At 41.7% G+C, this 25,182-nt stretch overlaps 1 protein-coding gene across 2 annotated transcripts; it reads left to right on the top strand.

Annotated features, from left to right (window-relative positions):
* Nucleotides 1-749: 749 nt before the first annotated feature.
* triobpb (TRIO and F-actin binding protein b) lies at nt 750-25,014 on the top strand. Of its 2 annotated transcripts, XM_014983116.2 has the most exons (17): nt 750-1,560; nt 2,626-2,765; nt 2,994-3,175; nt 5,860-8,371; nt 8,520-8,637; nt 10,088-10,159; nt 16,129-16,185; nt 16,271-16,339; nt 16,429-16,518; nt 16,699-16,808; nt 17,911-18,352; nt 18,668-18,908; nt 20,358-20,469; nt 21,097-21,256; nt 22,092-22,193; nt 23,352-23,438; nt 23,642-25,014. In XM_014983116.2, the coding sequence occupies exons 1-17, from the start codon at nt 1,285-1,287 to the stop codon at nt 23,801-23,803; spliced, it is 4,932 nt and encodes a 1,643-aa protein (XP_014838602.2). In that variant the 5' UTR covers nt 750-1,284; the 3' UTR covers nt 23,804-25,014. The 2 variants fall into 2 exon arrangements, with proteins under 2 accessions (XP_014838602.2, XP_014838606.2); XM_014983120.2 differs by lacking the exons at nt 750-1,560; nt 2,626-2,765; nt 2,994-3,175; ... (1 more) ...; nt 8,520-8,637; nt 10,088-10,159 and adding an exon at nt 10,830-11,279.
* Nucleotides 25,015-25,182: the final 168 nt, after the last annotated feature.

Below are 25,182 nucleotides of genomic sequence, written 5' to 3'. Positions count from 1 at the left end.
CACTTGTGTTTACTTATTTACGTTAACCCGAGCCGGGCGCGTGCCAGCTGTCACTCGCCCACGCGCGTGTCATTTCGCTTTCTAAAGCCCATGATATTTAATACAGCTGAACGCCCCAGTGCGGGGAACCGGCGGGGGCCCACTGGTACCATGTTGGTTCTGGGCTCGTGGGCGCTTCGGGGTCAGCGGTGCGATAAGCGAGATCCACCATGGATGCTCCAGTGTCAGCCTCCGTCAGAGCAGCCAATCGGGTGGATCCGATGTTAGCTAGCCCCGCTGTTCCCGGCGGGGGTCCGAGGAGCATTTTATCCTCAAATTCAAACAGCAGGAGCCCCTCTGCTCTGGTAATTACATTTTTTTTTCGTGTCTTCTTCGTTGGAGGAAACATTTCTAGCAACCTAAAATTTTAATTTGTTTTTAAAAAAAACTGCTCAGGTATGTAAGACATTAACTGCATGACTGTGTGTCACCGTTTGTGTATTGTGATTAGAAAGCAACTTCTATTGTTATATTTTCTCTATCAATTTTTGTAACTTGTCAAGGGAACTGCAGATGCAAATTAGCTTTTCCTGTAATCTGGTACAGCTCGTCAAATTGTGGCATATTTGAGTTGTACGTTGTCGACTTTTTAAATAAAGTTAATTTTCATTCATTCATTTAAATTTTTTGTCACCTTAGATCAGTGTTTCTCAACCCTGGTCCTCGCTGCCCCCACTGCTCTGCACGTTTTAGATGTGCCTCTTTTCCAGAACAGCTGATTCAAATTATTGCATGACCATCAAGTACTGCAGAAGCCTGTTAATCACCCAGAGATACAATTCAGGTGTGTGGCAGAAGGGAAATACTTAAAACATGCAGGACAGGGGGGGTCAGTGAGGACCAGGTTGAGAAACACTGGCTTAGAGGCTTTAGTTTGTAAATTAATCTTAATTTAAATGTAGTGTCTTGCAGTAACTGGGAGTCCTCAGACTGAATGCTCTCTCAAAATTTATAAGTCTAGCCTTATGTTGTGGATGAACAATTAAATTAATCATTCTTTTTATTTATTTTTTATTATTATTCTGAGCTTTTGCTCTTTGCTCAGCCACTACTATAAAGTAGTTACAGTCCTGTAAGAAGATATGTATTGAAAATAACTGATGGAATGCACCAGATGATTTCTGTTTCTCTTTTATAGATTTTTCCACTTTTTTTGTTTTTAATTGGACCATATTTTATTTTTGAGAACGCCTGGAACGCAGCCATAGAGCAGCCCCCCCCTCACCCCTGCCCTCCGGACTCGGCATGTCCCACTCCAGCGATGAGCCCACATGCCCCAAGTTCCAACCCAATATCTTTGACCCCTCCCGCTGCCACGAATGCCTGCGCCAGAGGCACCTGCACGCGAGCGCAGGGGAAAGAACCGAGCTCGAGCCTCAACAGAAACCCCTGCCTGAGGATGGGGATGCAACTGGGAAAAGTTCTGGACTTGGAGGTGGGATCAGGTTGAGCAGGGCAGCGCTGCTGACGCCAATCTCTTCCCAGACAGAGGAAAGAGACACCAGCAGCAGCAGCAACAAGGTAGGAAAGGACTCTGGGTAACCTGGAGAAGAGATGCTTTGTGTAAAACCAGAGTACAACAGGCGCTGACTGATGGGATTAGTTTGGATTGGAGGAAAGCCTGGCAGGGGAGGCTCTTTTCAGGTCAGAGGTCACGGTGGCAGATGGGTAAAAGTGTGGCTAGATGAAAAACAACATAATTGATTAAGTTTTAAAATGTATAAGATCTAAAACAAAGCAAAATATTTTTCTTTTTTTTTTGTTGTGCTAAAAGGGATGTTTTGTTAACTGAGAGTGTGACAAAACACTATGACAAATATGAAAATGGATTATAGGATCGTGTAGCAATGTGTTGCCTTTTAGTAAATTAAGAAAAATTTGACTCATTATAGCAGAGTTAATGTGGAGGAAGGCAGCAGCAGCTGCTGCTCTTATTATAAATGAATGAAGTTGGATCACTTACTAGCCTCCAGGGAAACTGTAGCCTCTTAGAAAGAGGCGCAACGTGCAGCAAGCAGGATGAGCCGGACTGAAGCTGTAAAACTGCCTGTTTGCTGCTTCTGCTGGCATTCACAACAAAAATGACATATGTGGCTGTGTTTCATTAAATCAGGATATCATTGTTTTTAAATAGTGCCAGCTTCTCAGTTTTAATGGTAGTTTCCTAAAAGACGACACTGTCTGACAAATGTGATGAATGGGTCTATTTTTTTAATCCTTTTTAGCAAAAGGCAGTTAAAGGAACCGGTTTTAGTGTAAAAAAACATAGGATGTTGAAAAATTAATGAGGAAAGCCACGAGTCGGATCAAGTTTCAGAGTGTAACCCTGATCAGACAGCGGCGTGAACATGTGAGCGTCTGACTGGGAGGAGAATCTCTATCACATTCTAGGAGATGGAGTCAGTCAGAAATATGTGGAGCTGTTAACTTTGAACTCATCTGTACTTTTACATCCATCATCTTCATCTGAGGATTATTTTTTTTAATTATTTACCCTTTGCTTGAAGACCCAGCCTCAAAGATCAATGTCTTTGACTGGGAGCTAGGTTGTGTTTTGACTTTGATTGGTCCATTTCTTCCAAACAGGAGGACTCCGACACTGTTTCAGTGGTGAGCAGCTGCTGTGATGTCAATGGAGGCCAGGCGTGTAATGAGGAGACCTCTCTGTGCATCCTGAGCTCCGACTGCAAGCTCTACATTTGTGAGGACGACGACACCACAGACAGGTGAGAAACCTTTACAACCGGGACATTTGGATGAGTTAGAAATGCTAATTTTAAGGGCTATATGTGTAATTTAAGTGTTCTACCAAGTTGGGTTTAGCAGCTAGTCATATGTAATAAAACACTGATTCTACATTCAAACATTACATTGCAACTTTTCTGGTGTGTCTTGGTTGTGTTGACGTTGAAGTCTCACCATCCCACGTCTACATATGTCAATCTTTCAAACAGCTCTTGTGACCAGAGTGAAGAGTTCACTTGCTCTGTTAGTACCGACGAGGAGTACTTGCCGATCCGAAGTCACCCCACCAAACTCAGGATGACCCGTCTGGACCCTCCACCTCATCGGCCCAACCCTCGGCAGGCCTGGATGGAAGAAACGCAAGGTGGTGGCAGCTTTAGTCGAGGCTCAGGTGCTTCCAAAACTGCTGACATAATTCTTTAGCAAATGATTTCATGAGAAAGAGCTGTGTGTTATGTACGAGTGAATGTCGGAGAAAAGGATCACCTGATCTTTGATGTAATGTAGTTGTGGATATTATGTGAAGCAGCACACTGAGTCCTTAGTACACCTATGACTTAACTGCACTTCTTAATCTATATCCAGTTACAACCAGAGGTGTCTTTTTCTTGGCATCCCCATTTGGAGTCACCAGCTGAGGTGTCAGGGAGTAATTATCAGTAATACAATACAATACCACTCAGCGGCAACTTTATCATGTGGACCTGTTGAATGTATGGAATCCAGCCAATCGCATAACAGCAACTCAATATATTCAGTCACCTAGCATGGTGAAGGCAACACGTATACCTTGTTAATGGCAGAGGAGAAGGCAGAGTGGTCCAAGATGGTGTCTACCCCTTTATGATCGTAGTGTAACCAGGGGTGAAAGTAGGGGGGTATGGTCGGGTACTGCGTTCCCCTAAAAGATTTAGCGGGGGTACGCAGTACCTGCAAGAGAGGGGAGCGACTGTCTGCTGTAAGAATCAATGGGTTCACTGTGCAGCCGTGAGTGAAACTAATCAGCCGTGACTGATTAGGTTTTCAAGAACAATCTAAAACACGACTTAATCAGTTAATAAATAGCTTCCCCCCCCCCTTTCATATTGTTTCTGAACTGTTCGTGCTTTGCTAGAAAAGCGGTGCAACACGTGGATCGTGGAAGGTTTTGATCTCGGCATTAGGTGACAAACTGAACGCCGCCAGGACGCTGAGACCAGCTCGTCCTCCTCTGACTGGCTTATCAAAACGTTCAGAACTTTATTAAAGAACAAAAAAAAAAAAAAAAAAGTGTTCAAATTAATGACCGAACAAAAATAATCTCAGTAATTATTGTTTCAACAAGGTGTTGCGCAATTCTGTGCGTTTCGCTTCCATTACCTAAATAACTAGCAGAGCAGGAGTTTAAAATTAACTAATCAACCACCTCTGTGTTCAGGGAGCGCTTATTAATGATCGCAAAATAAATATCAAGTCTACAAACTTAATATTGTAACGGACTAAATGTTATGTTTTTAACGTAATCTCTGGTCGGCTTGCGGAGCGCAGGAGGTTGCCATGGCAACGGGTGTGCTTAAACGACAGAGAGACGGAGAGTAAAAAGGTGAGTGGTTTAGAGATGATCACCTGTTCAGGTTGTTTTACTTTTGCTGTGTCGCTTTACAGCCGCTGTAGTTTCTGAACGTTCAATAAACCGACAAACTAGGACTAATGATCTCATTCGTCTGTGATTACACGTCATTCACAACAAACATCAAACACGGTAAATATGTTTCATTAAGTATTTTACAAACAAATGCGTGAGACTACCGCGATAATTATGTGAAATTAAATTGTCTAATTTAAAAAATATATATAGTTTGGGCATCTTGCTTTGAGCTCAGAGTGAGGCTTTTCCTCTATCAAACTCATTTTTTGCCTCTTATTTAGTGGATTGATCAGTTAATGAGACTTTCTCCAAAAATTACAACCTTTTTCAACCTTTGTAACTAAACTGTTGAAAATGAAGCTCTAACATTCACAAATAACATTGAAATAAAATCCAGTCCAACATCTGGTTTGAGGTGATTCCTCTGGAACCTGTTGGAGGAAAAATATACCAACTTCAGAAGATGAGCTTTAACCTAACAGAGCTCTATGGTTCCTCCTATCAGTATGAGAGTCAGGGTGAGGAGGCGCCATGTTAGGAAGATGAAGTGGAAGCTGGAGGATCTTCAGAACAAACAGGTCATGATGCTGGGCGACTGATTATCCCTCTGTCTGGACACAGGATCAATATAACCAGTTTAAAAGCTAAAATGAATGGTTATATGCCAGACATGGAAAACTGGGATGCACTCCATGCCATGATGTTCAGTATTTAGGTCTCATGGCTTCTCAAGGTGTCAACATTGCAGCCAGTGGGCTGAGGGAAATACAGCTTTACTTTGTAGCAATTCAAGAGCTACCAGCTTTTATCGCTTCGCTAAAAAATTATTCATCACAGAAACTCCAAAACAGACAAAGAAGCAATTATATATACTTTTGTCATAGTACCCCCCCCAAAATTTAAAACTACTTTCACCCCTGAGTGTACCCATTCTCAAATGAGTTCCTTTTCTCCAGCGGCCTCCACAGTAGTAAAAGGTAAAGAAGTGGTATGATGGTGAAGTCATCAAGAAACTACTACTAAGTTGTTTCAGTGTGAAAACAGACCTTGTCTGAAAGCAACATTTTCAATAAAACCTTCTATTCTTTCATAAGCTGGACGCTCATGATCTGAAGTCTGTGTTTGCTATACACCTAAAGTAGATTACTCATGGGTTGCAAGTCATTCATATCGCTGCACTGCATGTTTTCTTAATATTGTGTGGCCTTGCTCTACAACCACCAGATCTCTGTAAAACAGCCACTATTGATATGTGGGCCAACAGCCACAAAAATATGGAGCAGTTTGGAAAGTAAAACTGTTCATAATAAATTGGCCATGCGGTTGTAGGTTTATGTCTGGAAAATGCTGGTGCCTGCACTTTGGTAGAACTTTACCATTCTTGTCTTTCTTATAATTTCTAGTCCTCTCAAAATGCAAGTCATCACCAATTTTTGTGTTTCTTCCAGGATTAAAAGAAGACCGAGAGAAGCGTGAAAGTGGCTACTACTCCCTTGGGAGGTCAGCTGGTGCCCGTTTTACTGAAAAAAGCCCACCCACACCTTTCCGCCATTTTGAAAGAGGACATCCCATCTTTAGTCACAGAAACATTGAGCCAAAAGACACCATCCCCTTCAGAAATCCCAATCTTGGTGTTGCCTCAGAAAGGCCGATACCAGAAGTGTTCAATGAGGACCTTACTGTGGAAATTCCTCCCCCGGACCCTTATGAGGTTGCCGTTGAAGTTGAAGCACAAGTTGGGCCTCGATCTCCCAGTCCTACTCCTTTTAAGATTGCGGAGTCCCTGGCCTCAACCGGTCGAAAGGGTTTAAGTCGAACAAATCCTCTGAGTAACGTCTCTTCCTATCAACAGTCAGGGCGATATGATTCCTCAAGGCAAGGCTCAGTTCTTCAATCTCGCTCTTCATCCCCCTCACGTGAAAACTTGCAGTTAAGACACAGTGAGTCCAGCAGCATTCTCAGCAGAACAACTTTTGATAGTGGTGGTCGGACTCAAGCACCAATGCAAGGATCGCGAAGCTCCTTACAAGGCGTCCATGCTCGACGTTTTGAGTCGGGAACTCTACCAAGAAACTTCAAATCATTTGCTTCTTCTCTCAAGTCCCAGTCCAGTACTGTTTCTGATTTTCGGAGTGCCTTAAAGAAGACGGAAGCAAATAGTTCTTCAGCAGGACTAGGTAGTGACAAAAGGAGCTCATCACCTTCGAGGAGGGAATATAATTCTTCGGTCCAAATGTCTCGCAGCACCGACGTAAACACTAGTTCAACACATCATACTTTCTCCCCATCTAGAACTTATGATCGTTTTCAGGAGAGTCGTGCATCCTCGCCACCTAGGAGAAACTTCAACTCCTCAAGCCAGTCTCTCCGAAAATCTGAATCAATCACATCCCTAAATGATCGTAGTCACCTTCGACACAATGGTTCTCCAGTATCTTCCCCACCGCCAAGGAGAGATTTCAACTCTTCAAACCAGTCCCTACGAAAATCTGAGTCAATCACATCCTTAAATGAGCGTAGTCGCCATAATAATAATGGCTCTCCAGCATCTTCCCCACCGCCAAGGAGAAATTTCAACTCCTCAAGCCAGTCCCTCCTTCATAAATCTGAATCAATCACATCCCTGAAAGAGCATAGTCACAGGAGACGCAGTGGCTCTCCAGTATCTACATTGCAACCAGGGAGAAATTTCAACTACTCAAACCAGTCCTTGCGTAAATCTGAATCAATCACATCCCTAAATGACCGTAGCCACCATCAACGTAGTAGTTCCCCAGTTACTTCTATGCCACAGAGGAAACATTTTACCTCACCAAACCAGTCCTTCCTTCGTAAATCTGAATCCATTACATCTCTCAATGATCGTCACCACCATGGTCGCTGTGGCTCCCCAGTAAGAGAAGGCTATGGGATAGAAGGACAGGCTCAGCTGCGCAACCTAACGACTAGAAATGAACTGGATGGTCAAGAGTGTGAAGTCTCCACTGTAACTTTGTCTAGACATGATTCTGACAGACCAAGACAGTCCATACTTCGAAAGACTGAGACAAGCGGTAGTCGGTGCTTAGGCAGCCGCTCTTCATCTCCTTCGAGGAGAGCTCATGAAACCTTTGCTCAAGGAAGGGGACACAGTGATGGCTCATTAAATGGCCATCTTCATAAAAATCGTAACTCCTCACCTTCAAGGCAAAACTTTGATGCTCCTTCTCAGTCTCAACGACATAAAACGGAGTTTACCACCTCTGTCAGAAGCCGTGATGCCAACAGTTCTTTGGCTTTGAGGGGAAGCTATGATGCTTCTGATTATCACTCATCTGGAAATATGCAAACTGGCAGCTCATTTAACAGCAAGAATCTGCACACCAGCCGCTCCCCCTCTCCTTCAAGAAAAGGCAATATTGACCCCCCAGGCTACATGATCCTCAGAAGTGCCACCAAAGGAGACTCCAGTGTTTCATTTAAGAGCAAAAACACGAATAATGAAACAAAATATGACTCCCGTTCTTCATCAAACTCGTGGCGTGGATCTACACATTCAATCCGCAGCTCCTCTGTATCTCGATCTGCCTCACCATCTAGACAAACCACAAGTAACAGAGCTGCCTACGTTACTTTGGAAACATCCAGAACCTCTGGCAGCATGAGATCTAGGGCTGGTAGACATGGCCATGACGATCACCATCCCCCTCCTCATGACAAGAGGTCCTCTCGCTGTGCACGGAGTCCCTCTCCTCTACCGCAGATGCACATTCAGACACACACCTCCTCGCAAAGCTCCATGGAGTCTTCTGAGTCAGGCCGGATCTCTGTGGGATCAACAGGACGGAACAGGGAGGAGTACGCTGCGATGGCTGACCTGCCAAAGGTCAAAATGATCCATCAGAAGGAGGGGCCGGGCCACATGGGACGGCCACAGAGTCATCAGCCTGTCCGAAGACAGGAACTGTTTAAACCAGCCAGGTCAGGCTCACACTACACACAGAGATGAAAGATAAACGGTTTGTGTTTAATTCTTGTAGGGCATAAGGTCACCACATTTCTGAGCCAAACTGCAGCTAGCTTTACTTTCACTCCACCTTTCATATCTTATGTGCTTGTGCCATTTCAGCCACTCCCTGAGCAGGCATCCCTCCATAGAGTGGGACGATCCTGGCGATATGGATAAAGACTGGCACTATGGGGGCAGTGGATATCTATCTCGAGCTCATTCCACCACATCACTGCAGGTAGGCTGCTTGTGGGCGATGTGAGTTATATTAAGGGATGAAAAGACTAGTTTGTTACAGTACCTTACAAAAGTATCCATATCCCTTGTACATATTAACATGGGTCATGTTACAAACACAAACTGAAATGTATTTTATTGGGATTTTATGGCATAACCAACTTAAAGCGCATTGATCCAATCTAGAAGGAAAATTAGATGCAATTCAAAAGTTTTACATGTTGAAATCTCTAAAGTGTTTTGTACATTTGTATTCAGCCCCCTTTTGTAACCTAGAAACAATCCATTGGTGTTTTTATGTCATAAAACAATATCCCAAATCGGAAGAGTTTGCCTTTTACAGAAAGGTAGTGAGAAGGGTTACTGCCTGCCATGAAGGGGACGCATGCAAATATGTGTGGTGTTGAAAACTAACCCTGCGCATCACCCTGAACACACCAACCCCTCAGTGACAAATCATGCTGTGGGAATGCGTTTCTTCGGCAGCCACAGTAAAAGCTGGTTAGAGTTAATGATAAGCTGAATGGACCTAAATAAAGAGCAATGCTGGAAGAAAACTTGCTAGAGAATTCAAAAGACTTTGGACTAGTGTTACAGTCAACACCGCATAACTCAAAATCGAATAAAGGCCAGACCATTACTGTAATCACAATAATGGAGTTGTTGCTGCAAACATTTCAAAGTTTTAAGCTACCGATCAGGAAGGCTCCAGACTCATTGGTTGCACTGCTACAACTCAAACTTTCATGTTAGCAAACCCTCAGCTACATACCTCTTGTGCAGGCTAGTCATAAGTTAAACAGACGAACCAGATGACTCCGAAGAGTGTACACATCTAGCTGAACGTTACTGACTCGGTATTAGCTGCAGGCAGAGTGAGTGGGGACAATAGGTGAACACCTGATGTTCTTTGTTTCTGTGTGTTGTACAAAGGAATGTACATTTAAACTGGAGTCTCTTGTTTCTTAATCCCAGTGTAGGCACATGGTGGCAGCACTGACACTTTCAAAGTAAAAAAAACTTTACTGGTTGCATTTGAATGCAGGCAGTAATGTCACAGTAAGTTGCTTTAAAAAATATATATGCTGTAGCCAGTGTCTGTGGCTGGTCACTGGAGGAATTCATAGCACAACATGTCCAATCTGTAATAGGACGTATGAATACTTTAGTGAGCCTCAGTCCAGCAGGAGAACAGTGGATGCCACTGGTTTTGGAATAAGGTTTTGAACCCCACGGTGTAATGCGTCCTTCCTTTTGCTCAACATAATCCACAGCAGTGCAACTGAACTTGAGCATTGTTATTTCCACCCTCCCGCCCCCTCGTTCACACCCCCCAAAGTGTGTTAATGCTTAACCCCATATGCCTGAGAACGTAGAGCTGTGTGATGACTTTCTGTGTTTGTTTGGTCAGACATTGATTATTTTTGTAACTACAAGCCGCTCTTATCCAGAGATCAGGCAGTCCCACGGCAGATGAGGGCTGTTCGTGGAAAAGTAATCATCACAGATCGGAAGAAATGCAGGTAGGTGCTACGGCCCGCATGTTGAAAGTTAATGTCTGTGAGTCACCTCTGTTGAAGCATACAAACAGTTAAGTGTTTTTTTTTCTTTGTCTGTCACTAATTGTTGTTATGCATGAAATAATCTAGGACATTATTTTGCCTTCTGGGTTGTTTAAGTACACATCATCCTTCTGCAATATTCACTCACAGTCTTGCATATCTGTATTTATTTTTAGATTTACTTGCTACTTTAATTCGTATATACATTCATGTTATGCTCCTGTTTAGCAGCTGTTTGTTGTGTGTCTATAGGCCTTACCTACACCCTACAGTCATTTCATAAGACTGAGTTTTGTCAGTTGTGGTCTGCTGGGGCATGTGTTGAAATTCCTGAAATGAAACCAGTAGCTACAGAGGGTGGATTTTGGAGGGGGGGGAGTGCTACTTCAATTCCAAGCTTAGGCTATCGGGAAACTGTGGCTTGGTCTGTTATGTGCGTGTGAAAAGAGATGATTACCGATTGTCCTTGTCAGGAAGATGTATTGCTGTTGTGAAGACTGCTAGTTGAACACATTTTCTTGCAGTGATGAGGGTTTTTATTAGTAGACTTCATCTGGATTAAAACATTATTATAAGACTTGGTGCCCTCTCAAATTCTCCTCCCCCTCTCATGAGGGTCCCTCTAAATCCATTTCTCACAGATACAACACTGAGGTCTGCGTGTTTTCTTAAACGAGCATTGCGGATCCGCCCAGGAAGTGGCAGACAGGGCAGAGACAGAGAGCAGCGAGTAACGACGCATTGAGCTGAAGGCAGGATCTCTCCCCCGCGTATCAGAAACTTTAGACATGGTTCCTTCTGAATTGGAGCATTTAATCCACATTTAGCGGGACAAATTCGCCCCTTTCTCTCAGACCGCGGCCAGTATCGTCGTGGGAAGATTACGGCACTTTGGCTGGAGTAAAAAATGTGGATGAATGGCGGGGTTTTATCTGAATTTGCGTAACGTGCGTGAGACAGTAAGGTGCTTTCTGCACGAGAGGCTTAGCTGAGACGAGAAAGTTTTTATCGTGAGGATTAAACACATTTCCGTCTTTTTTTTCTTTTTTCTTTTTACTTTCTGGATCCTGTTATCATGACGGTAAGTTGTACCCTCCTAAAACAAGTCTATGCTTAAAGCAGTTTGTGTTTTCCTGTCTATCTTTCCTTCCTGAATTAATATAAATGAAACAAACGTTTGCTGTGCAGTTAGCCGTGTTTAGCTAACTTTTATAAAACGTTAGTGCTCTTTTAGCTTCTTGTAGCTAGCTGCTTTTTCTGGTAATCATTGGATTAACGTAGAGGGGTGTGTTCAAAGTTTATCGAAGTGGGTTTTTATTTTCTTACGGCTCAGTTTGAGTGGCGGGGGCTAAATACTTTTGTTTCTCTTTCCTTTATTTACCCACCATTTGTTTACAGTAGCGGGACGTTTTATTAGCCGTCAGCACGTACAGTCTGACAGCATTCACCACCAGCTGTGACACATGCTCCGTGTTTTCCTCTGGCCTTTAGGAGTGGGTGGTGGGGACTTCGTCCCTTCTCCGTTTCGTACCTTTGTAGCTTTGAGCGTTACGAACCCAACATTTTTGTGTACGAAATGAAGCCGTCTGCCGCTGATCGTTTATGCTAGATATGTCAGTAAGATTCTCAACAGACTTGTAGGTCAAATCAATCAAGAGCATATATTTGATAAGCTAACAGCATCTTTGAAATCAAATATTTTTCGGTAAGCTAATTAGTATTAATATACATTAAAACCATTTTAAAGGAGTGACTCAAATCTGAATGTTAAACAGAAACGTATATTCCCAGATGTTCCTCTGCAGCCCTGAACACAAAATCCAACATGGCGGCTACATGTTGAAATGCAGTACATAACAGTTTATTTCCACTTCTGACAGTTTGCGTTTTTTATGAAATGTTCATAAGCATGAATATATCTGTTTGTGAACATACTCCTTTCGGTCTTGTAGAGACAAGAGAATAACATTTTTGTGATTTGAAATAAGTCCCACCTTCGTTCAGCTTTATATTCGTTTGGAAAATAGTCATTTAGTCATCGATTATCATGATTGTAGCTAGGATTACTAACATCGATCTCCATCTGTACTCACTGTAGTTAGCAGTCCTTGTCTTAACCGTGAGATTTTGAAAAGCCTAACATTTCATAATCCCTTCAAAAAGATAAAATAGAGTAAATTTACTGTCATACTCTAGCTTCCTGTTACCAGCTGTGATCTTCTCTTGTAGCACGCCTCTGTAGAAAATAGTTTCCTTTTAACAACCGTCTTGCACCTTTAAAACCGAGAAAGCTAACTTTTAAATCTTATTAGAGTAGCTACTTCCATGTGAAACTTTTGACTTTGGTTAATGAAAAGATGATTTCTTAGTAAATCTCTTAAAAGAAATCCACTAATACTTCTTGACTTCCTGGCAAACATTAACACAGTTCATGAAATGTGTTCCCAACTTTGACAAGTAGCAGAAAATATAAAAATTTGACAGTAAAACATCACACTCATCATCAGCCACCCTGAACAGGCGGCAATAGGCCTGTCACAATAACACATTTTGCTGAGCGATAAATTGCCCCTGAAGTTATTGCGATAAATAATAATAATGTTGTTTTTGAGACCTTTTTCCAAGTAATAGAATGACATAATAATGCAAAAACACATCATAAAGATCAATAAACTTTAAACTCTTATGAATATTTAACACTGGAACTGGAAGACATTTTAAATATCCAAAGTTGATGAACAAAAAAAACAAACACCAGGAATAATTAACTTTTTAGAAAATAATATACAATTAAATTACATTAATAAGCGACAGACTTGCTTGGTTGTGGATTAAGAAAAGGGGCAAATTGACCTGGAAGTAAAACATGACAGGAATCTTGTAAAAACAGACCAACATAACAATTTAGTGAAATCCAGAGTGATTGTTATGATGAGCTGTTGTTTCTCTAGTACCAATATGTTTTCCGCTCAGTTGTGGAAACCCGATAAGCCCCCCCTTTTTTTTTTTTTATAAAAAAAAGGTAATCAAGAAGTATTGGCTCTCTGACCCGCAGTAATCCAGGAACTGTCATCACAATGAGCGTTCATTTGGATCCTCCTGTTCTCATTGTGCTCAGAGGTAACCTATTTAGCCGAGCCTTCAGGACAAAGCGGCCGAGACAATACTCCTTTATAGTGACAGGATAGAGGGGTCAGGAAGAGTGCATGACGTCTCTGTAAGCTGGAGTTATTTTTCCGACCCGTTTTCCTCCTGCACACACATGACCACTGGAAGCATTGGAGGAGGAAGCATATTTTAGGAATAACCCCCATCTGCTTCCTGACCCGGCATGTAGGCAAGTACAGACTAGTCGTGAAATAAATTTATGATGAACGTTGACGCGTCATGAGTTGCACCTGTTTGTAGTTTCATTTTATTGCTGAGAGAGAGAGAGAACGTGCACAAAAACATTTTTGCTTGTGTAGCTCAGGTTTCCTTGAGCGGTTTTTGCCCTGCAGCTGTTTTGCTGCCATTGTGGCTCACTCAGTCTAAAAAGTTCACAAATATCACCAAGGCATATGATGATGAGGAAAACATTGTATTTGATTAAACCAACACAAACATAATGGTGAACTGTATTTTTTTTTTTTTTTACCAGTAAATGAACCTGTGATGACCAATCTAGCCGGATGATACATTTATTGTCCCAAAAGTTATTGTAGTAAATGATATTACGGTTGTTTTGAGACTATTTTTCGCGTCGTAATGGCGCAATAATGCAGGAACGCACTTTCAAAGGTCTAGTGAACATTTAACGTTTGAACTCGAAAATAGTTTTAAATATCCAAAATAAATAGAACTACAGAAATGTCAAAGAAAATGAATTATGAATTCTCTGTAAACAAAACTGAGACCAATGTGCCAGACCAGGGGTCCCCAAACTACGGCCCGCCTCCACATTTGGTCCGGCCCCCTGAACAATACCAGAGAGCGTTAAAATTTTTTTTTTCATTTATTGTATTTTCCGGTTTATATGTGGATTTTTCTTCAACCACCAGGGGGCTCTTTAGCAGGAAGTGTGTCCTGTAAATTGTGGGGCGCATTGCTGCCATCTGTTGGACTTTTAGGGAACTGCTTGACTTTTATGTTATTTAATCAGTACGGTTGTTTGCTAGCGGTAGAGCAGATGAACACACGTGACTGTTATGAACGCCGCATTCCAGGTCGAGTTCTTCGAAGCGATGCCTGCAAGTAGCAACTAATACTTCAAAACGAGCCTTTATGTTAACATATGAGAAATTAATATGTTAAAGTTACATTCCCTCAATGGAATATATACTGGTCAGTCCCAGTGACCGTTTCACTCATGGGTTTTGCCCATGTGCTTTCTGGGTAAAAGTCAATCGAGAAACGAACCCCCCCACCAGAGAAAGGAAAAGTTATTTGGCCCTCACAGGAACAAGTTTGGGGACCACTGTGCCAGACTGAAGGCTTTTGTCATCCACTGTTTGGAAGAAAGAGAAACGATAAATCATGGAAATGGAAATTACTGAGTTTGTTTTAATTTATCTGGTGATTAATTGATTTATTGCTCAGGCTTGCCAGTAAAATTCTAAGAATGTAAAGCATAAATTTGTACCCAGATCCTCTTTCTCTGATCCCTTTAAACCAGTTGACTAAATACTTGACTTCATGGTGGAAGAGGTCTGGTCTGAGATTCCTCTTTTCAGTACTTTGTAGAACCAAGACAGTCTTTCCGGATATGTTTTTTTGTTAGCTTTACACATCTAAAGTTCTTTTTTTAATCATACCTGACCTTAAAGTTATCTTGCAGAGTGTCTGACCACAGATTCTTAGGTTGATTGTATCATTTGAACTGTGCCGTTTAATTGTGGGGATTGTCTGTTCATGTGCATTGTTAGTTTTTCTGCACTAATAGTTTCTGTTGTTCAGTAAATGTAGTTTTAGTCTCAGCAGAGTTTAACTTGATGACTTTTAAATGTTACGCTGGATTTCAAGTGCACTTCTTTGTCTTGGCCTACCAAATAAGATACACTGAAGTTAAAGTACTTAAAATTTTAAGGTTTGAATACCTTTGCGATGCGCAGTGGGTAACAGCAGGAGGCCAAACAAATCAAATAAAAGCTTCTAACAGGAGAATAAAGTGACTAAAAATGAGTCTGAGTATGACGAGGCAAGTAGACGGCTGGGAGTGCAAGTTCTGCAGAAAGACGTGAGTAATCGGAGGAGATTTGAACTGAGGAATGTTGGAGAGCGATAAGGAGCGGGATGAATGGATGTTGCCTAATCTTAATCTGGGACCATCGCGGCTCTGAGGCCTCCTGCACACGTTTCACTCTTCCTGCGCTTCTGGGGGTGGAAAGCAAAAGCGCCGGCTGCTGCTGCAGCGGCGGTGTGCTGCAGCGGAGCAGCAGTGTGTTTAGTAAACAACACGCTGACGTGCAACCACTCGAGCAGAGCAGTGTGTGCGCAGCAGCAGCAGCATGAGGCTGTCTGGCCTGATTGCGGCGCACACTGGTTTTACCACCATGTCAAGTGCTAAGAGGAAAGTTAGACAAGGACTATTTTCGTTTAAAAGGTGATCCCCTCTCCTGGAAACTAGCTGGCATCCTTTGTGGCTGCATACGTCTGCAGCGTGACACGCTATTATGTTTTACTACAATAACGGCGTAAACCCGCGGAGGTGTGGACGCATTGAGCATGCACCGTCCTTTGACACGGGCTTGTGTTGTTCTTTGTGTCATCCTCTCTCTTTCTTCCATTCCCTTTTTGTCTCCTTGTTGAGATCTACTCTGACTTGCTTTTTTTAATGCGTGGCTGATCACATGAATGGCGCTGACACACAAAGACGTCTGCGTTTCCTTCCTGTAAACTGCTGCGTTCAAACGAAGGGTAACGAAACTGACACTCCGCCCTCCTGTTTGCAGCCCGACCTCTTAAACTTCAAAAAGGGATGGATGTCAAAACTGGACGACTGCGGAGAGGTGAGATATTCCTCCTAGTGCCACTTTTATTTATTTATTTTTTTTCTTTTCTTGCTTTAACTTGGTTTACTTTTTCTGTCTTTAGTGGAAGAAGCATTGGTTTGTTTTGACAGACGCTGGGCTGAAATATTACCGAGACTCGACTGCAGAGGAGGCATGTTCTCTTGTTCTCAGTCGAAAATGTTAGCAGTTGGCAAATAAATGTGGTTTTGGTTTGACAAAACGACTTGTTTCCCTGCGCAGAAAGACGACCTGGATGGAGAAATTGACCTGAAATCTTGCCTGAAGGTGTCAGAGTTCAACGTGGAGAAGAACTACGGCTTTCAGATTCAGGTAAAAGTCTGTCGGTGGTCAAACGCTCTTTAAGACGGCATGCTTCTGTTTTCTTCTTCTTCCTCTTCAAACTGACCTCATCAACTTTAAACCACATCTTTCTACGTTTCACCTCTCGTCCTGCTCGTCATCTCCATCTCATCCGCATCTTTTTAATTTCTCGTCCCTGTCGTGCTGCAGACTCGGGAGGCTGTTTTCACTCTGTCGGCCATGACGGCTGGGATCAGGCGGAACTGGATCGAGGTTTTAAAGAAATCTATCCGACCCAGCAGCTCTCCTGACCTCACGCAGTAAGTTCCAGCAGATCTGGTGAATACAACATCTCATTTGTTTTAAGTTTGGTTTGTGGTCATTTGTAATGGTTCAAAAGGATGCAGTAAGTAAGAAGAGATAAAATCAGGGTATGAACGGGCAACATGGCCGAATTGACCAGTATCTGTTGGGGAATATGGGCAAGAGGAGAGCTGGCTTTAAGAAAAAGTTGTTTGAAGTTTTGTTCAGTTGTGAGGTGATGCAGCATTTAAATGTGAAATGGATGTAAATAGAGAGCAGTCATGAAACTTGTTAAAGATGGATAAAAACTTAGTAAACGCCAAACAAATTTAAACGTACATATTCATGATGGGCCTAAATCCAACTGGAAATGAGTCAAACACCACAATTAACCTCCAGATCCTCTCTATCCTGTCAGACTGAGTTATTTTCAAAAACGTTTAGACAGAAATGTTATAACCAAGAAGACTTGCAGCTGTAACAGCAGCAAAAGTTGATTCTATAAGTCAGAGGTGTCGAACTAATTTTTATTTTGGGCCAAATAAATAAATCTCAATGTTCTTAAAGGGCCGGTTGTGTCAAAGTTTTGATAAAATCCATAAAATATCAACAAATAGCTGGTTGTTTCAGCATTCAGTGTTTCTTAAAATCAAATAATATTGATAAAGTTTTCACACTGATCAGTCCAACCAGGATTTTGTGACAGATTTTGTTCTAATTTAGAAATATTTGTAAGAAATTCTTACGATATTTGAGCTAATGTATGATGTTAAAGGTGAAGTTTTATTAATCGCCGTATCGTATCACAGACTGTAACTTGACATCCAGTACGGCTGAGGCAGCAGTCACTTAAACTCAACGTTTTTGGCCAATTTTGATTAAAAAAAAATTGCTGTAAAAACGTGGGGATCTGCTGATTTTGTGATTTTTTTTTTTTTTTTTTTTTTTTTTTTTTTTTTTTTTTTTTTTTCATAATTGTGAAACACTGGAAGGACTCATTGATGTAATTTGGAGTCTAGAGGGCCACATAAAAAGCTACAATGGACCAGATTTGGCCCCTGGGCCTGGAGTTTGACACATGAAAGACTCACCTTAGTTCTGTCACTTGTTTTTTATTAGATTACCCGACAACAGCGACAAGGAGAACTCCCATAAACGCCTCCCGCCATCTTCTCGCCGCCCCTTGTCGCGCCACGCCGACTCCCAGTCGGAGACCCCGAGCTCGGCCCATCCCGCCGAGCGAAGGTTCGACTATGTAGAACTGTCTCCTGTTCCCGCCTCCTCCTCCGCCCCTCTCCCATCCAGTCAGCGGGAAGCAGGGGAGGGGCAGGGCCGAGAGCACAGCCAGTGGCAGGAGGAGAGGAGCACGAGCAGCCAATGGGAAGCCGTTCTGTCGCGAAAGGGCTCGGGGGTGGGATCGAACCAGAAGCCCCACCTGGACGACGAGATTGAGAGGAAGTGGTCCGAGTTGGAGCGAATGCCGCTGAAGGACATGAGCTCCTTGTCGTCGATGGGATCGCGGACGTCTAGCCAGCCGGCCAACGAGGCGCTGCAGAGGGAGGTAGTGTGTGGAGATGATTCTGTAATTTGCAAAGATATTGAAAAGCAAATTAACCCTTCATCTGCGCCGATGAAGTAAAGTGATTCTTTTTCAACCGTTTTATGCTTTGCACTACTTTCTGACTTGTGTGTTACTTTCAGGAGTATTTTCCACCTTAAATAATTAATGAATTGATGTGGAAGATGCTTCTGAAAAGCCAGTCTGCTCCGTTTTGGCGTGCTGTGATCTGCTTCTTGGCGTGAATATATATATTTTCATTGCATCCATCTGGTGTCAAATCAGCTGGCTTTACCTCCGTTTTCATCCCCCTCTCAGGTGGCGTCACTGAGGCAACAGCTGGAGAAACTACAACAGGGGGGACGAGAAGGGGGGAGGGGAGGAAGCGTGCGCAGCGACTGCGGCCCTGAGGCGCCGTGCAGCCGCAGCCTGGCGGCCATGGAGCGCGCTCACAGACACGCACTGGAGGAGCTGCAGAGGCAGCATGACCGCCAGATGAGGGAGCTGGAGATGGAGAAGGAGCGGCTGCTGCTGGAGGAGACTCAGGACACGGCGCGAGGTCAGTTGCTCGCTCGGTCGGTCAGGACGTTTCACAGAGAACGCTGCCATGTTCACTCTGGCCTCCGACTGTTTTAAAGGTTTATTTAGATATTTAAATCACAGCGATCAACTGGTCATCACAGTCGGGTAGAGATTGTAACATTTAACACAATCCTATAGGGCAGAAATGATTAATTGCGATTATTGAAATAATTGCCAACTAATTTAGTAATCGATGAATTGTCAGCTAGAGAATAGACTCAAACTGCCATTTCCCAAAAGAACAACACATTCAGAGCAGTAATTAAGTCAAAGCTGTACAAAAATGTATATATTTTGCATTTAATGTGGAAAATGTTTTCCACTTAACTCCTTAAGTGGCATGTCTCTTAGCTTCACTTTGTTCAAACTGTAAAAAGCCAAAATCTCGAATTGAACTAATAACTATTTATTAATCGGTAATGAATCTATAACTAATCAAACATACCCTAAAGGACTGTAATGTTATTGCACTTTAGGCAAAAAAAATCCTATTTAAAATGGAAATTAAACATTTGCTTATTTGTACCTTTTAACATATTCCTAACATTGTGTAAAAAATACTTAAGTGGCCACATGAAAAATCTGCAGAACGTTTTCATGCTTCAATCCCATTAATCATCCAAATGATCAATTACTAAACCAATCGTTAGTCACAGATTCTGTTCAAAAATATTTGCTGAAACCTTTTGTTTTTGTGAGTTTGTTCTTTTAGCAACTGATAACTTCAGTATGTTGTACATTTTAATAATGGTAAGCATAAAAATTTCTTTGAAAAAGTATTTTGCTGCAGTGCAGCCTAACTTGAGATCTAACATTTTGATATTTTATTTGTTCATTCAACCGAAGTCAAAACACAAACGCTACCAAAAGCGACTGGATCAGTTCTCCTAAGGCGTCTGGAGACTCAACAAGTTGTTTTAATTTAGTTCCTCTGGCAGGACGAGGCATATTAAGATTTCTATAAGTTTACATGAATTTTCATTTCTTGCTTGCTGAGTGATCAGCTGATATTTGTCCTTTTCAAAGATCCCAACTCGCTGACCTTTCCAGGCACTTGTTTGCAGTAGATTTCAAAGAAAAATCTACTGCAAATTTTAAGCAACACATTTTACATTTATTTGTACTGTGCTGCTATGTTTCCAACTTTTACATGCATCCCTCAAGCTCAAGAGGCATAAATATTTTGTCAAGGCACTGGACATGAGACATTTTGCTGGCTGAAATGACATCTGCAGCAGAAAGAGGGTTAAAATCTGAGTAAAATGTCTTATAATATCGGAAAATATGCAACATTTCTTTTTCAAAAAAAACATGCTCACCAACAAGACTCAAACCGTTGGTGGTCATGGTGACAGATGTGGTCAGTGCTGCTCTAGTTCATAACAAAAGTGAACTAGCGAATGCTAAGTCTGTATTTGTGTTTCAGTGATGGAGGCATTGAAGAAGAAGCACAAAGAGGAGCTGGAGAGAGAGGTGGAGAAGGTCAGGAGGCTGAGCAGCGGGAAGCTGGACTCTCACTCTCTGCAGACACAACAACAGTAAGACACTTGAATTAAGTCCTGCCAGTTGAACATTAACACCCTCTTTCTTCCCGCTATAATCTGCTTGTGTTGCGTCACATTTGTGCAGAACTAGATCATAAATGTACATTCACTCCTGACAAAACACTCGGTTTCAGTTTTTGGTGGTCGTGCTCGGAGGCTGAATTTGTGGCGAGCGCGACATTCCGTCCTCGTTGAAAGAAATCCATTAGTGAAGTCGCCGCTGGACGCTGCAGGGCTCCAGAGGAATGTAGAAGAATTTGGTCATGGATGAGTTTCTCTTAGCCGTCTTCATGAAGGCCGTTCAGTCGCGGTTTCTCCATTTTTACGGCTAATCTGCTTTAACTGCTGGCCATTTTCAGCCTGTGCGTGCTCTTCCTCTTTTTGAGGTTGTTGGTTGCAAGATGCAAAGAAGCTTTATGTTTACTACAGGAAATGCTTGAGGGACAGAGTGTTGCTGCTTTCTACTCATTGATGGTTTTAGTGGAGCCTCAGAAAGCAGGATTTAGGTTCATACTTAAACATAACGTCTTATTTGATGAGGAGGATCATGTGTATAATAGATGAGTAGCTTTACATTCTCACATTTCATTTTTTTTTTATTTCTCTTACTCGCCCCTGGAGGGCTGAGACACTGGCTTTGCAGAGAGAGCTGGCCGGCCTGTCGGAGCGCTACTCTCAGAAGTGTCTGGAGCTGAACAAAGCGGAGCAGAGAAACGCCGAGAGAGAAAGGGAAGTCAGTCGCAGAGAGAGAGACGTGGAGCAGCTGAGGAAGGAGAACGTGGTGAGTTAGCAGCTTGTGAAAAACTGAAACACGAGGAGGAAAACTTGTAGCACGGAGCAACGTGATGCAATAATGATCGTACTCTCTGAACAAATCTGTTTTTTATGGAGTAGTCCAGCACAACTTGGTGCAGAACTGTGAAGTTGAAGCAATGGTACATGGCTTTCAAACCGTTTGTTTCATTCAGTCTACTTTGAGGATGTCCTTCAGATTCTTAAAGTCTTAAATTCACGTATCTAAAATTCAGTCCTTTAAATTAAATCTTAAATTTATTGAAAAATGTAAGTTGGGATAAAATAAGTCTTAAATTTAATTGTGGCAGCAGAACTGTTTAATCTTTTATATTGTATGTGGTTTTCTTTGTGCAAACTGGTTGAATAAAGTATTTGATGGAATATTATATTTCATGGAACAAGTTTTGATGCTGGATGGACTCGACCAGCACTTAGCGGTTTGGGAAGCTAAAGCTAACGCAGAGAGAGGGGAGGACAAGTGAAGATTAATTGTAACTGATATTTTTAACAATAATATCATAGAAATTAAATATTTAATATTTTTGCCCAATTAAGAGTACAAATTCTTTCATATTCACATTATTCTGATTTTTATTTGTTATAAAATAGAAAACCGTGTATCATTTTCTTCCTGTTCACAGCTATGGACCACTTTATGTTGATCTCTCGCATAACATTATATTAAAACCCAATTTTAATCTGAATCCCTGATGCTTCTGAATGCGTTTTTAACACCACATGCTGCAGTTCTGTTCCTAAACAACACAAACAGAAAGTCGGGTGTTTGTGTTGAAAACCTGACCACGTGTTTGGTTCTCCAGGAGCTAAAGAGCCGTCTGACCGACGAAATGAGCCGAACGCGATCCGCCCTCACGGATCGAGGCTCAGAGGACGACAAAGACAAGACGTCCTGCGAACTGGAGGTACTGTTGTTTTGGAAACTGAAAGTGGACGATAGCGGAGCTGCTTTCTGTGTACATCCTCCACCCACTGCCAGTCAAACCCTTCATGTGGTCTGAAGGCGTGAAAATGTGCAAGCCTTCACACCAACACCCAGCTGCATCTGCTTTGTGTTTTGTGGGTGAACGTCACACGGGGCTTTTCTGAGTGGCTTTTTAAAATTATTTTTGAAACATCTTTCCGGACCGGTCCAAGTCGGTTCTGTTTTACTCTCCAGCATCTGTGGTGGATTGAGCTTCGCTTCTTTCCTCCCAAATAATTTTTTTTTTTTTATCAGTTTGTTCAAGACAGAGGAAAATTTGATACCATTAGCTACAGCTGGGTGATGGAGCTTAAAAAAGCTGAATCTAGTTTTCCCCTCACTTTCTTTTCTAAAAAATTAATTACAAATGACAAAAAAGTACATTTTACTTTTTGTTATTTTATGAAATAAAGACGCAATTTTTACTCAACATCTTAAAATTGCAAAAATATTTGTTTTGGTAAGAAAAACCTTGGAGTTTTCATAAATTACTTCTTCATTCTCCTAATATCAAGACTTTATTCTGGTAATATTAAGACTGTATTCATATTATTTCATTCCTGTATTGTTACGAGTGTATTCTTGTAATATTATGACTGTATTTTAGTAAAGAAAAGAATAACTAATCTTCCCCTGGCCTTAATATTTCATCATAAAGTTGACCTGAATTCAAAGTCCAAATTAACAGAAGCTATAAAAACGCGCTCGTCAAACAAGATGGCCGCCCTGGGCGTGCTGACATCACTCTGATCCGTGGAAACGTAAGGAGTGCATAGTGGTGGGGAGGAAAAAAAATCCAGATTTTCCTAAAATTACATTTTCAAAAATTTGATTAGTCAATAAAATCAATTAATCGCCCAGTCCTACAACTACATGTTCCAAGCGGTTTAGAAAGAAAAGTGCTTTAAGTATGAACATCCAGGTTTTAATAGTTATGCAACCATTTCAGTCCATAAAAAAGGTTTCAGATGAATAAAAAGCCCCAAATTAAAAACACTCATCCTGGTTAATTTATGTTATGTTAATTTATTTATGTAAACAGAACTGTTGTCTGTTTTTGTTTGTGGAAAAATAAAACGCACTCCCCTCTGTCTTCCAGGTTCTCCTCAGGATGAAAGATAACGAGATCGAGTATCTACACAAGGAGATCAGCTGCCTCAGGAATGAGCTTCAGTTTCTAAACATGGTACCGTCACTTGATTTACCTCTGAAACTCTACAGTGTTAAACTTGATGCAGACATCAAACCGCTCAGAGGAACCCTGTAATTTAAAAAGCACGGCTCTGCTTTCTCTTTGTGGATGTAATGCTTGGCTGTCGCAGCCTGAGGCCGCTCTGAAGATGACGCCTTTATTTTTTCCTCCTTCCCTCTCCTCTGCTCATTGTGCAGGAAAAGCAGCTGGCCTGTGAGCGGTATGCAGAGGTGCACGGAGAGCTGAACGGGATGAGAGGCCGCACAGAGCGCGAGATTCAGAGCCTGAAGGAGCACCTGAGGCTGGCCATGGCCGCCCTGCAGGAGGGGCAGAAGCTGGGCAACAGCCTGGACCACTGACTAGCCGCCGGACTGGAGTCGGACCGCGATCCAGGCAAAGGACGGAACTCTTTAGAGTCTTTTTTTTTTTTTTTTTTAATTATTATTATTTCAACCTTTCTTTGTTCCCGGACTGTAGTTTTTCAGCCTGCAGGGCGGCTGGATCCACAGGAAATGCCCGTGCAGAACTTTTACGGCCGTGCGTCGGAACTCGAACGCGTCTTTCAAGCCGATTTGCCAACGAGTCATTTTGTCGGCTTCATTACACTGGGCCTTAATTTGTACTTCAAAAAACAAAATTAAAAATTAAAAGTGCACTTTTCACTTTTGGTTTTGCTCTGGAAAGTCCTAGCTTGTATCGATGTGCATTTGGTCTTGGAACTGGAATATGTGAGTTTTTTTTTTTTTTTTTTTTTTTTTTTTTTTTATTTCATCGGCCTCTGTAGATGGTTTGTACCGTCTTAATTTTGAAAGCAGAGCTCAGACTTACTTTTTTTTTTTTTTTCTCCCCCCTGTTTTTGCGAAGGTGGAACATTTTCTCAAGAAACGAGAGCTTTTTCATATTTGCTTTTATTTTCATTCCTCTTTTGTTTGTAAAAGCGAGTTTCTGGAAAACGCATTGAGATTCTGATATGGGGAAAAAAAATACAATTTCTAATTCTTGCAGACTAAATGGGAGAATTTGATGTGATTGAGGGGAAACTCAGGCTTATTTACACAAAGTTGACTGTAATCTGCAATTTCCACATAATATTTATCAGCCATGGAGGAGAAAGCCCAAACTTTTCTGTTTATCGTGAGCATTTTCTGCTATGTGCCACCACAGCAACAAATAGCAGGTGTTGCATAAATGAGCCATTTTTTAAAAATAAATATATATATATATGCTTTTCTTATTGAAAAGAACTTTTGTGAAAAGAGCAACTACCTACTTTTTGAAAGCATGTTCTTATTTAAAGCCTCCAGGTTTTTTTTTTTTTTTGTAAGTTATGCTCATTTTTGCAATCAATAAAGTTGCTTCCTTAGAAATCCATAAAAATGTTGCAATTTAAAAAAAAAAGTGGATCAATGCCTACAGTGCCTTCCAAAAGTGTTCACCCTTTTCCAACTTTCTTTTATTTCCTTGGGATTTTATGGTATGGACTAGCACAAAAAGTACTGCAAAATTGTGAAGTGAAAGAAAAATTATACTTTTTTTTTCAGTATTTTTGCAAATAAAAATCTAAAGTGTTTGTGTTGTTGCGTTCAGCCTTCTTCACTCTGAGCCTAAATAAAACATGACCCTAAAACACACAGACTTCAGCATCATGCTGTGCTGTTGCTTCTCCAAGTAAGTGAACAAATGTAACAAATTCCACTGTCATTATTTATTGAACAAAATAAAAAATGGCAAAACTGTT

This window comes from Poecilia mexicana, unplaced genomic scaffold, assembly GCF_051168715.1.
Source record: "Poecilia mexicana isolate PSO_F unplaced genomic scaffold, ASM5116871v1 scaffold_8, whole genome shotgun sequence".
Taxonomy (NCBI): Eukaryota; Metazoa; Chordata; class Actinopteri; order Cyprinodontiformes; family Poeciliidae; genus Poecilia; species Poecilia mexicana.
The sequence above is the reverse complement of the archived record's forward strand: the minus strand, read 5'-3'. Positions and strand labels throughout refer to the sequence as shown.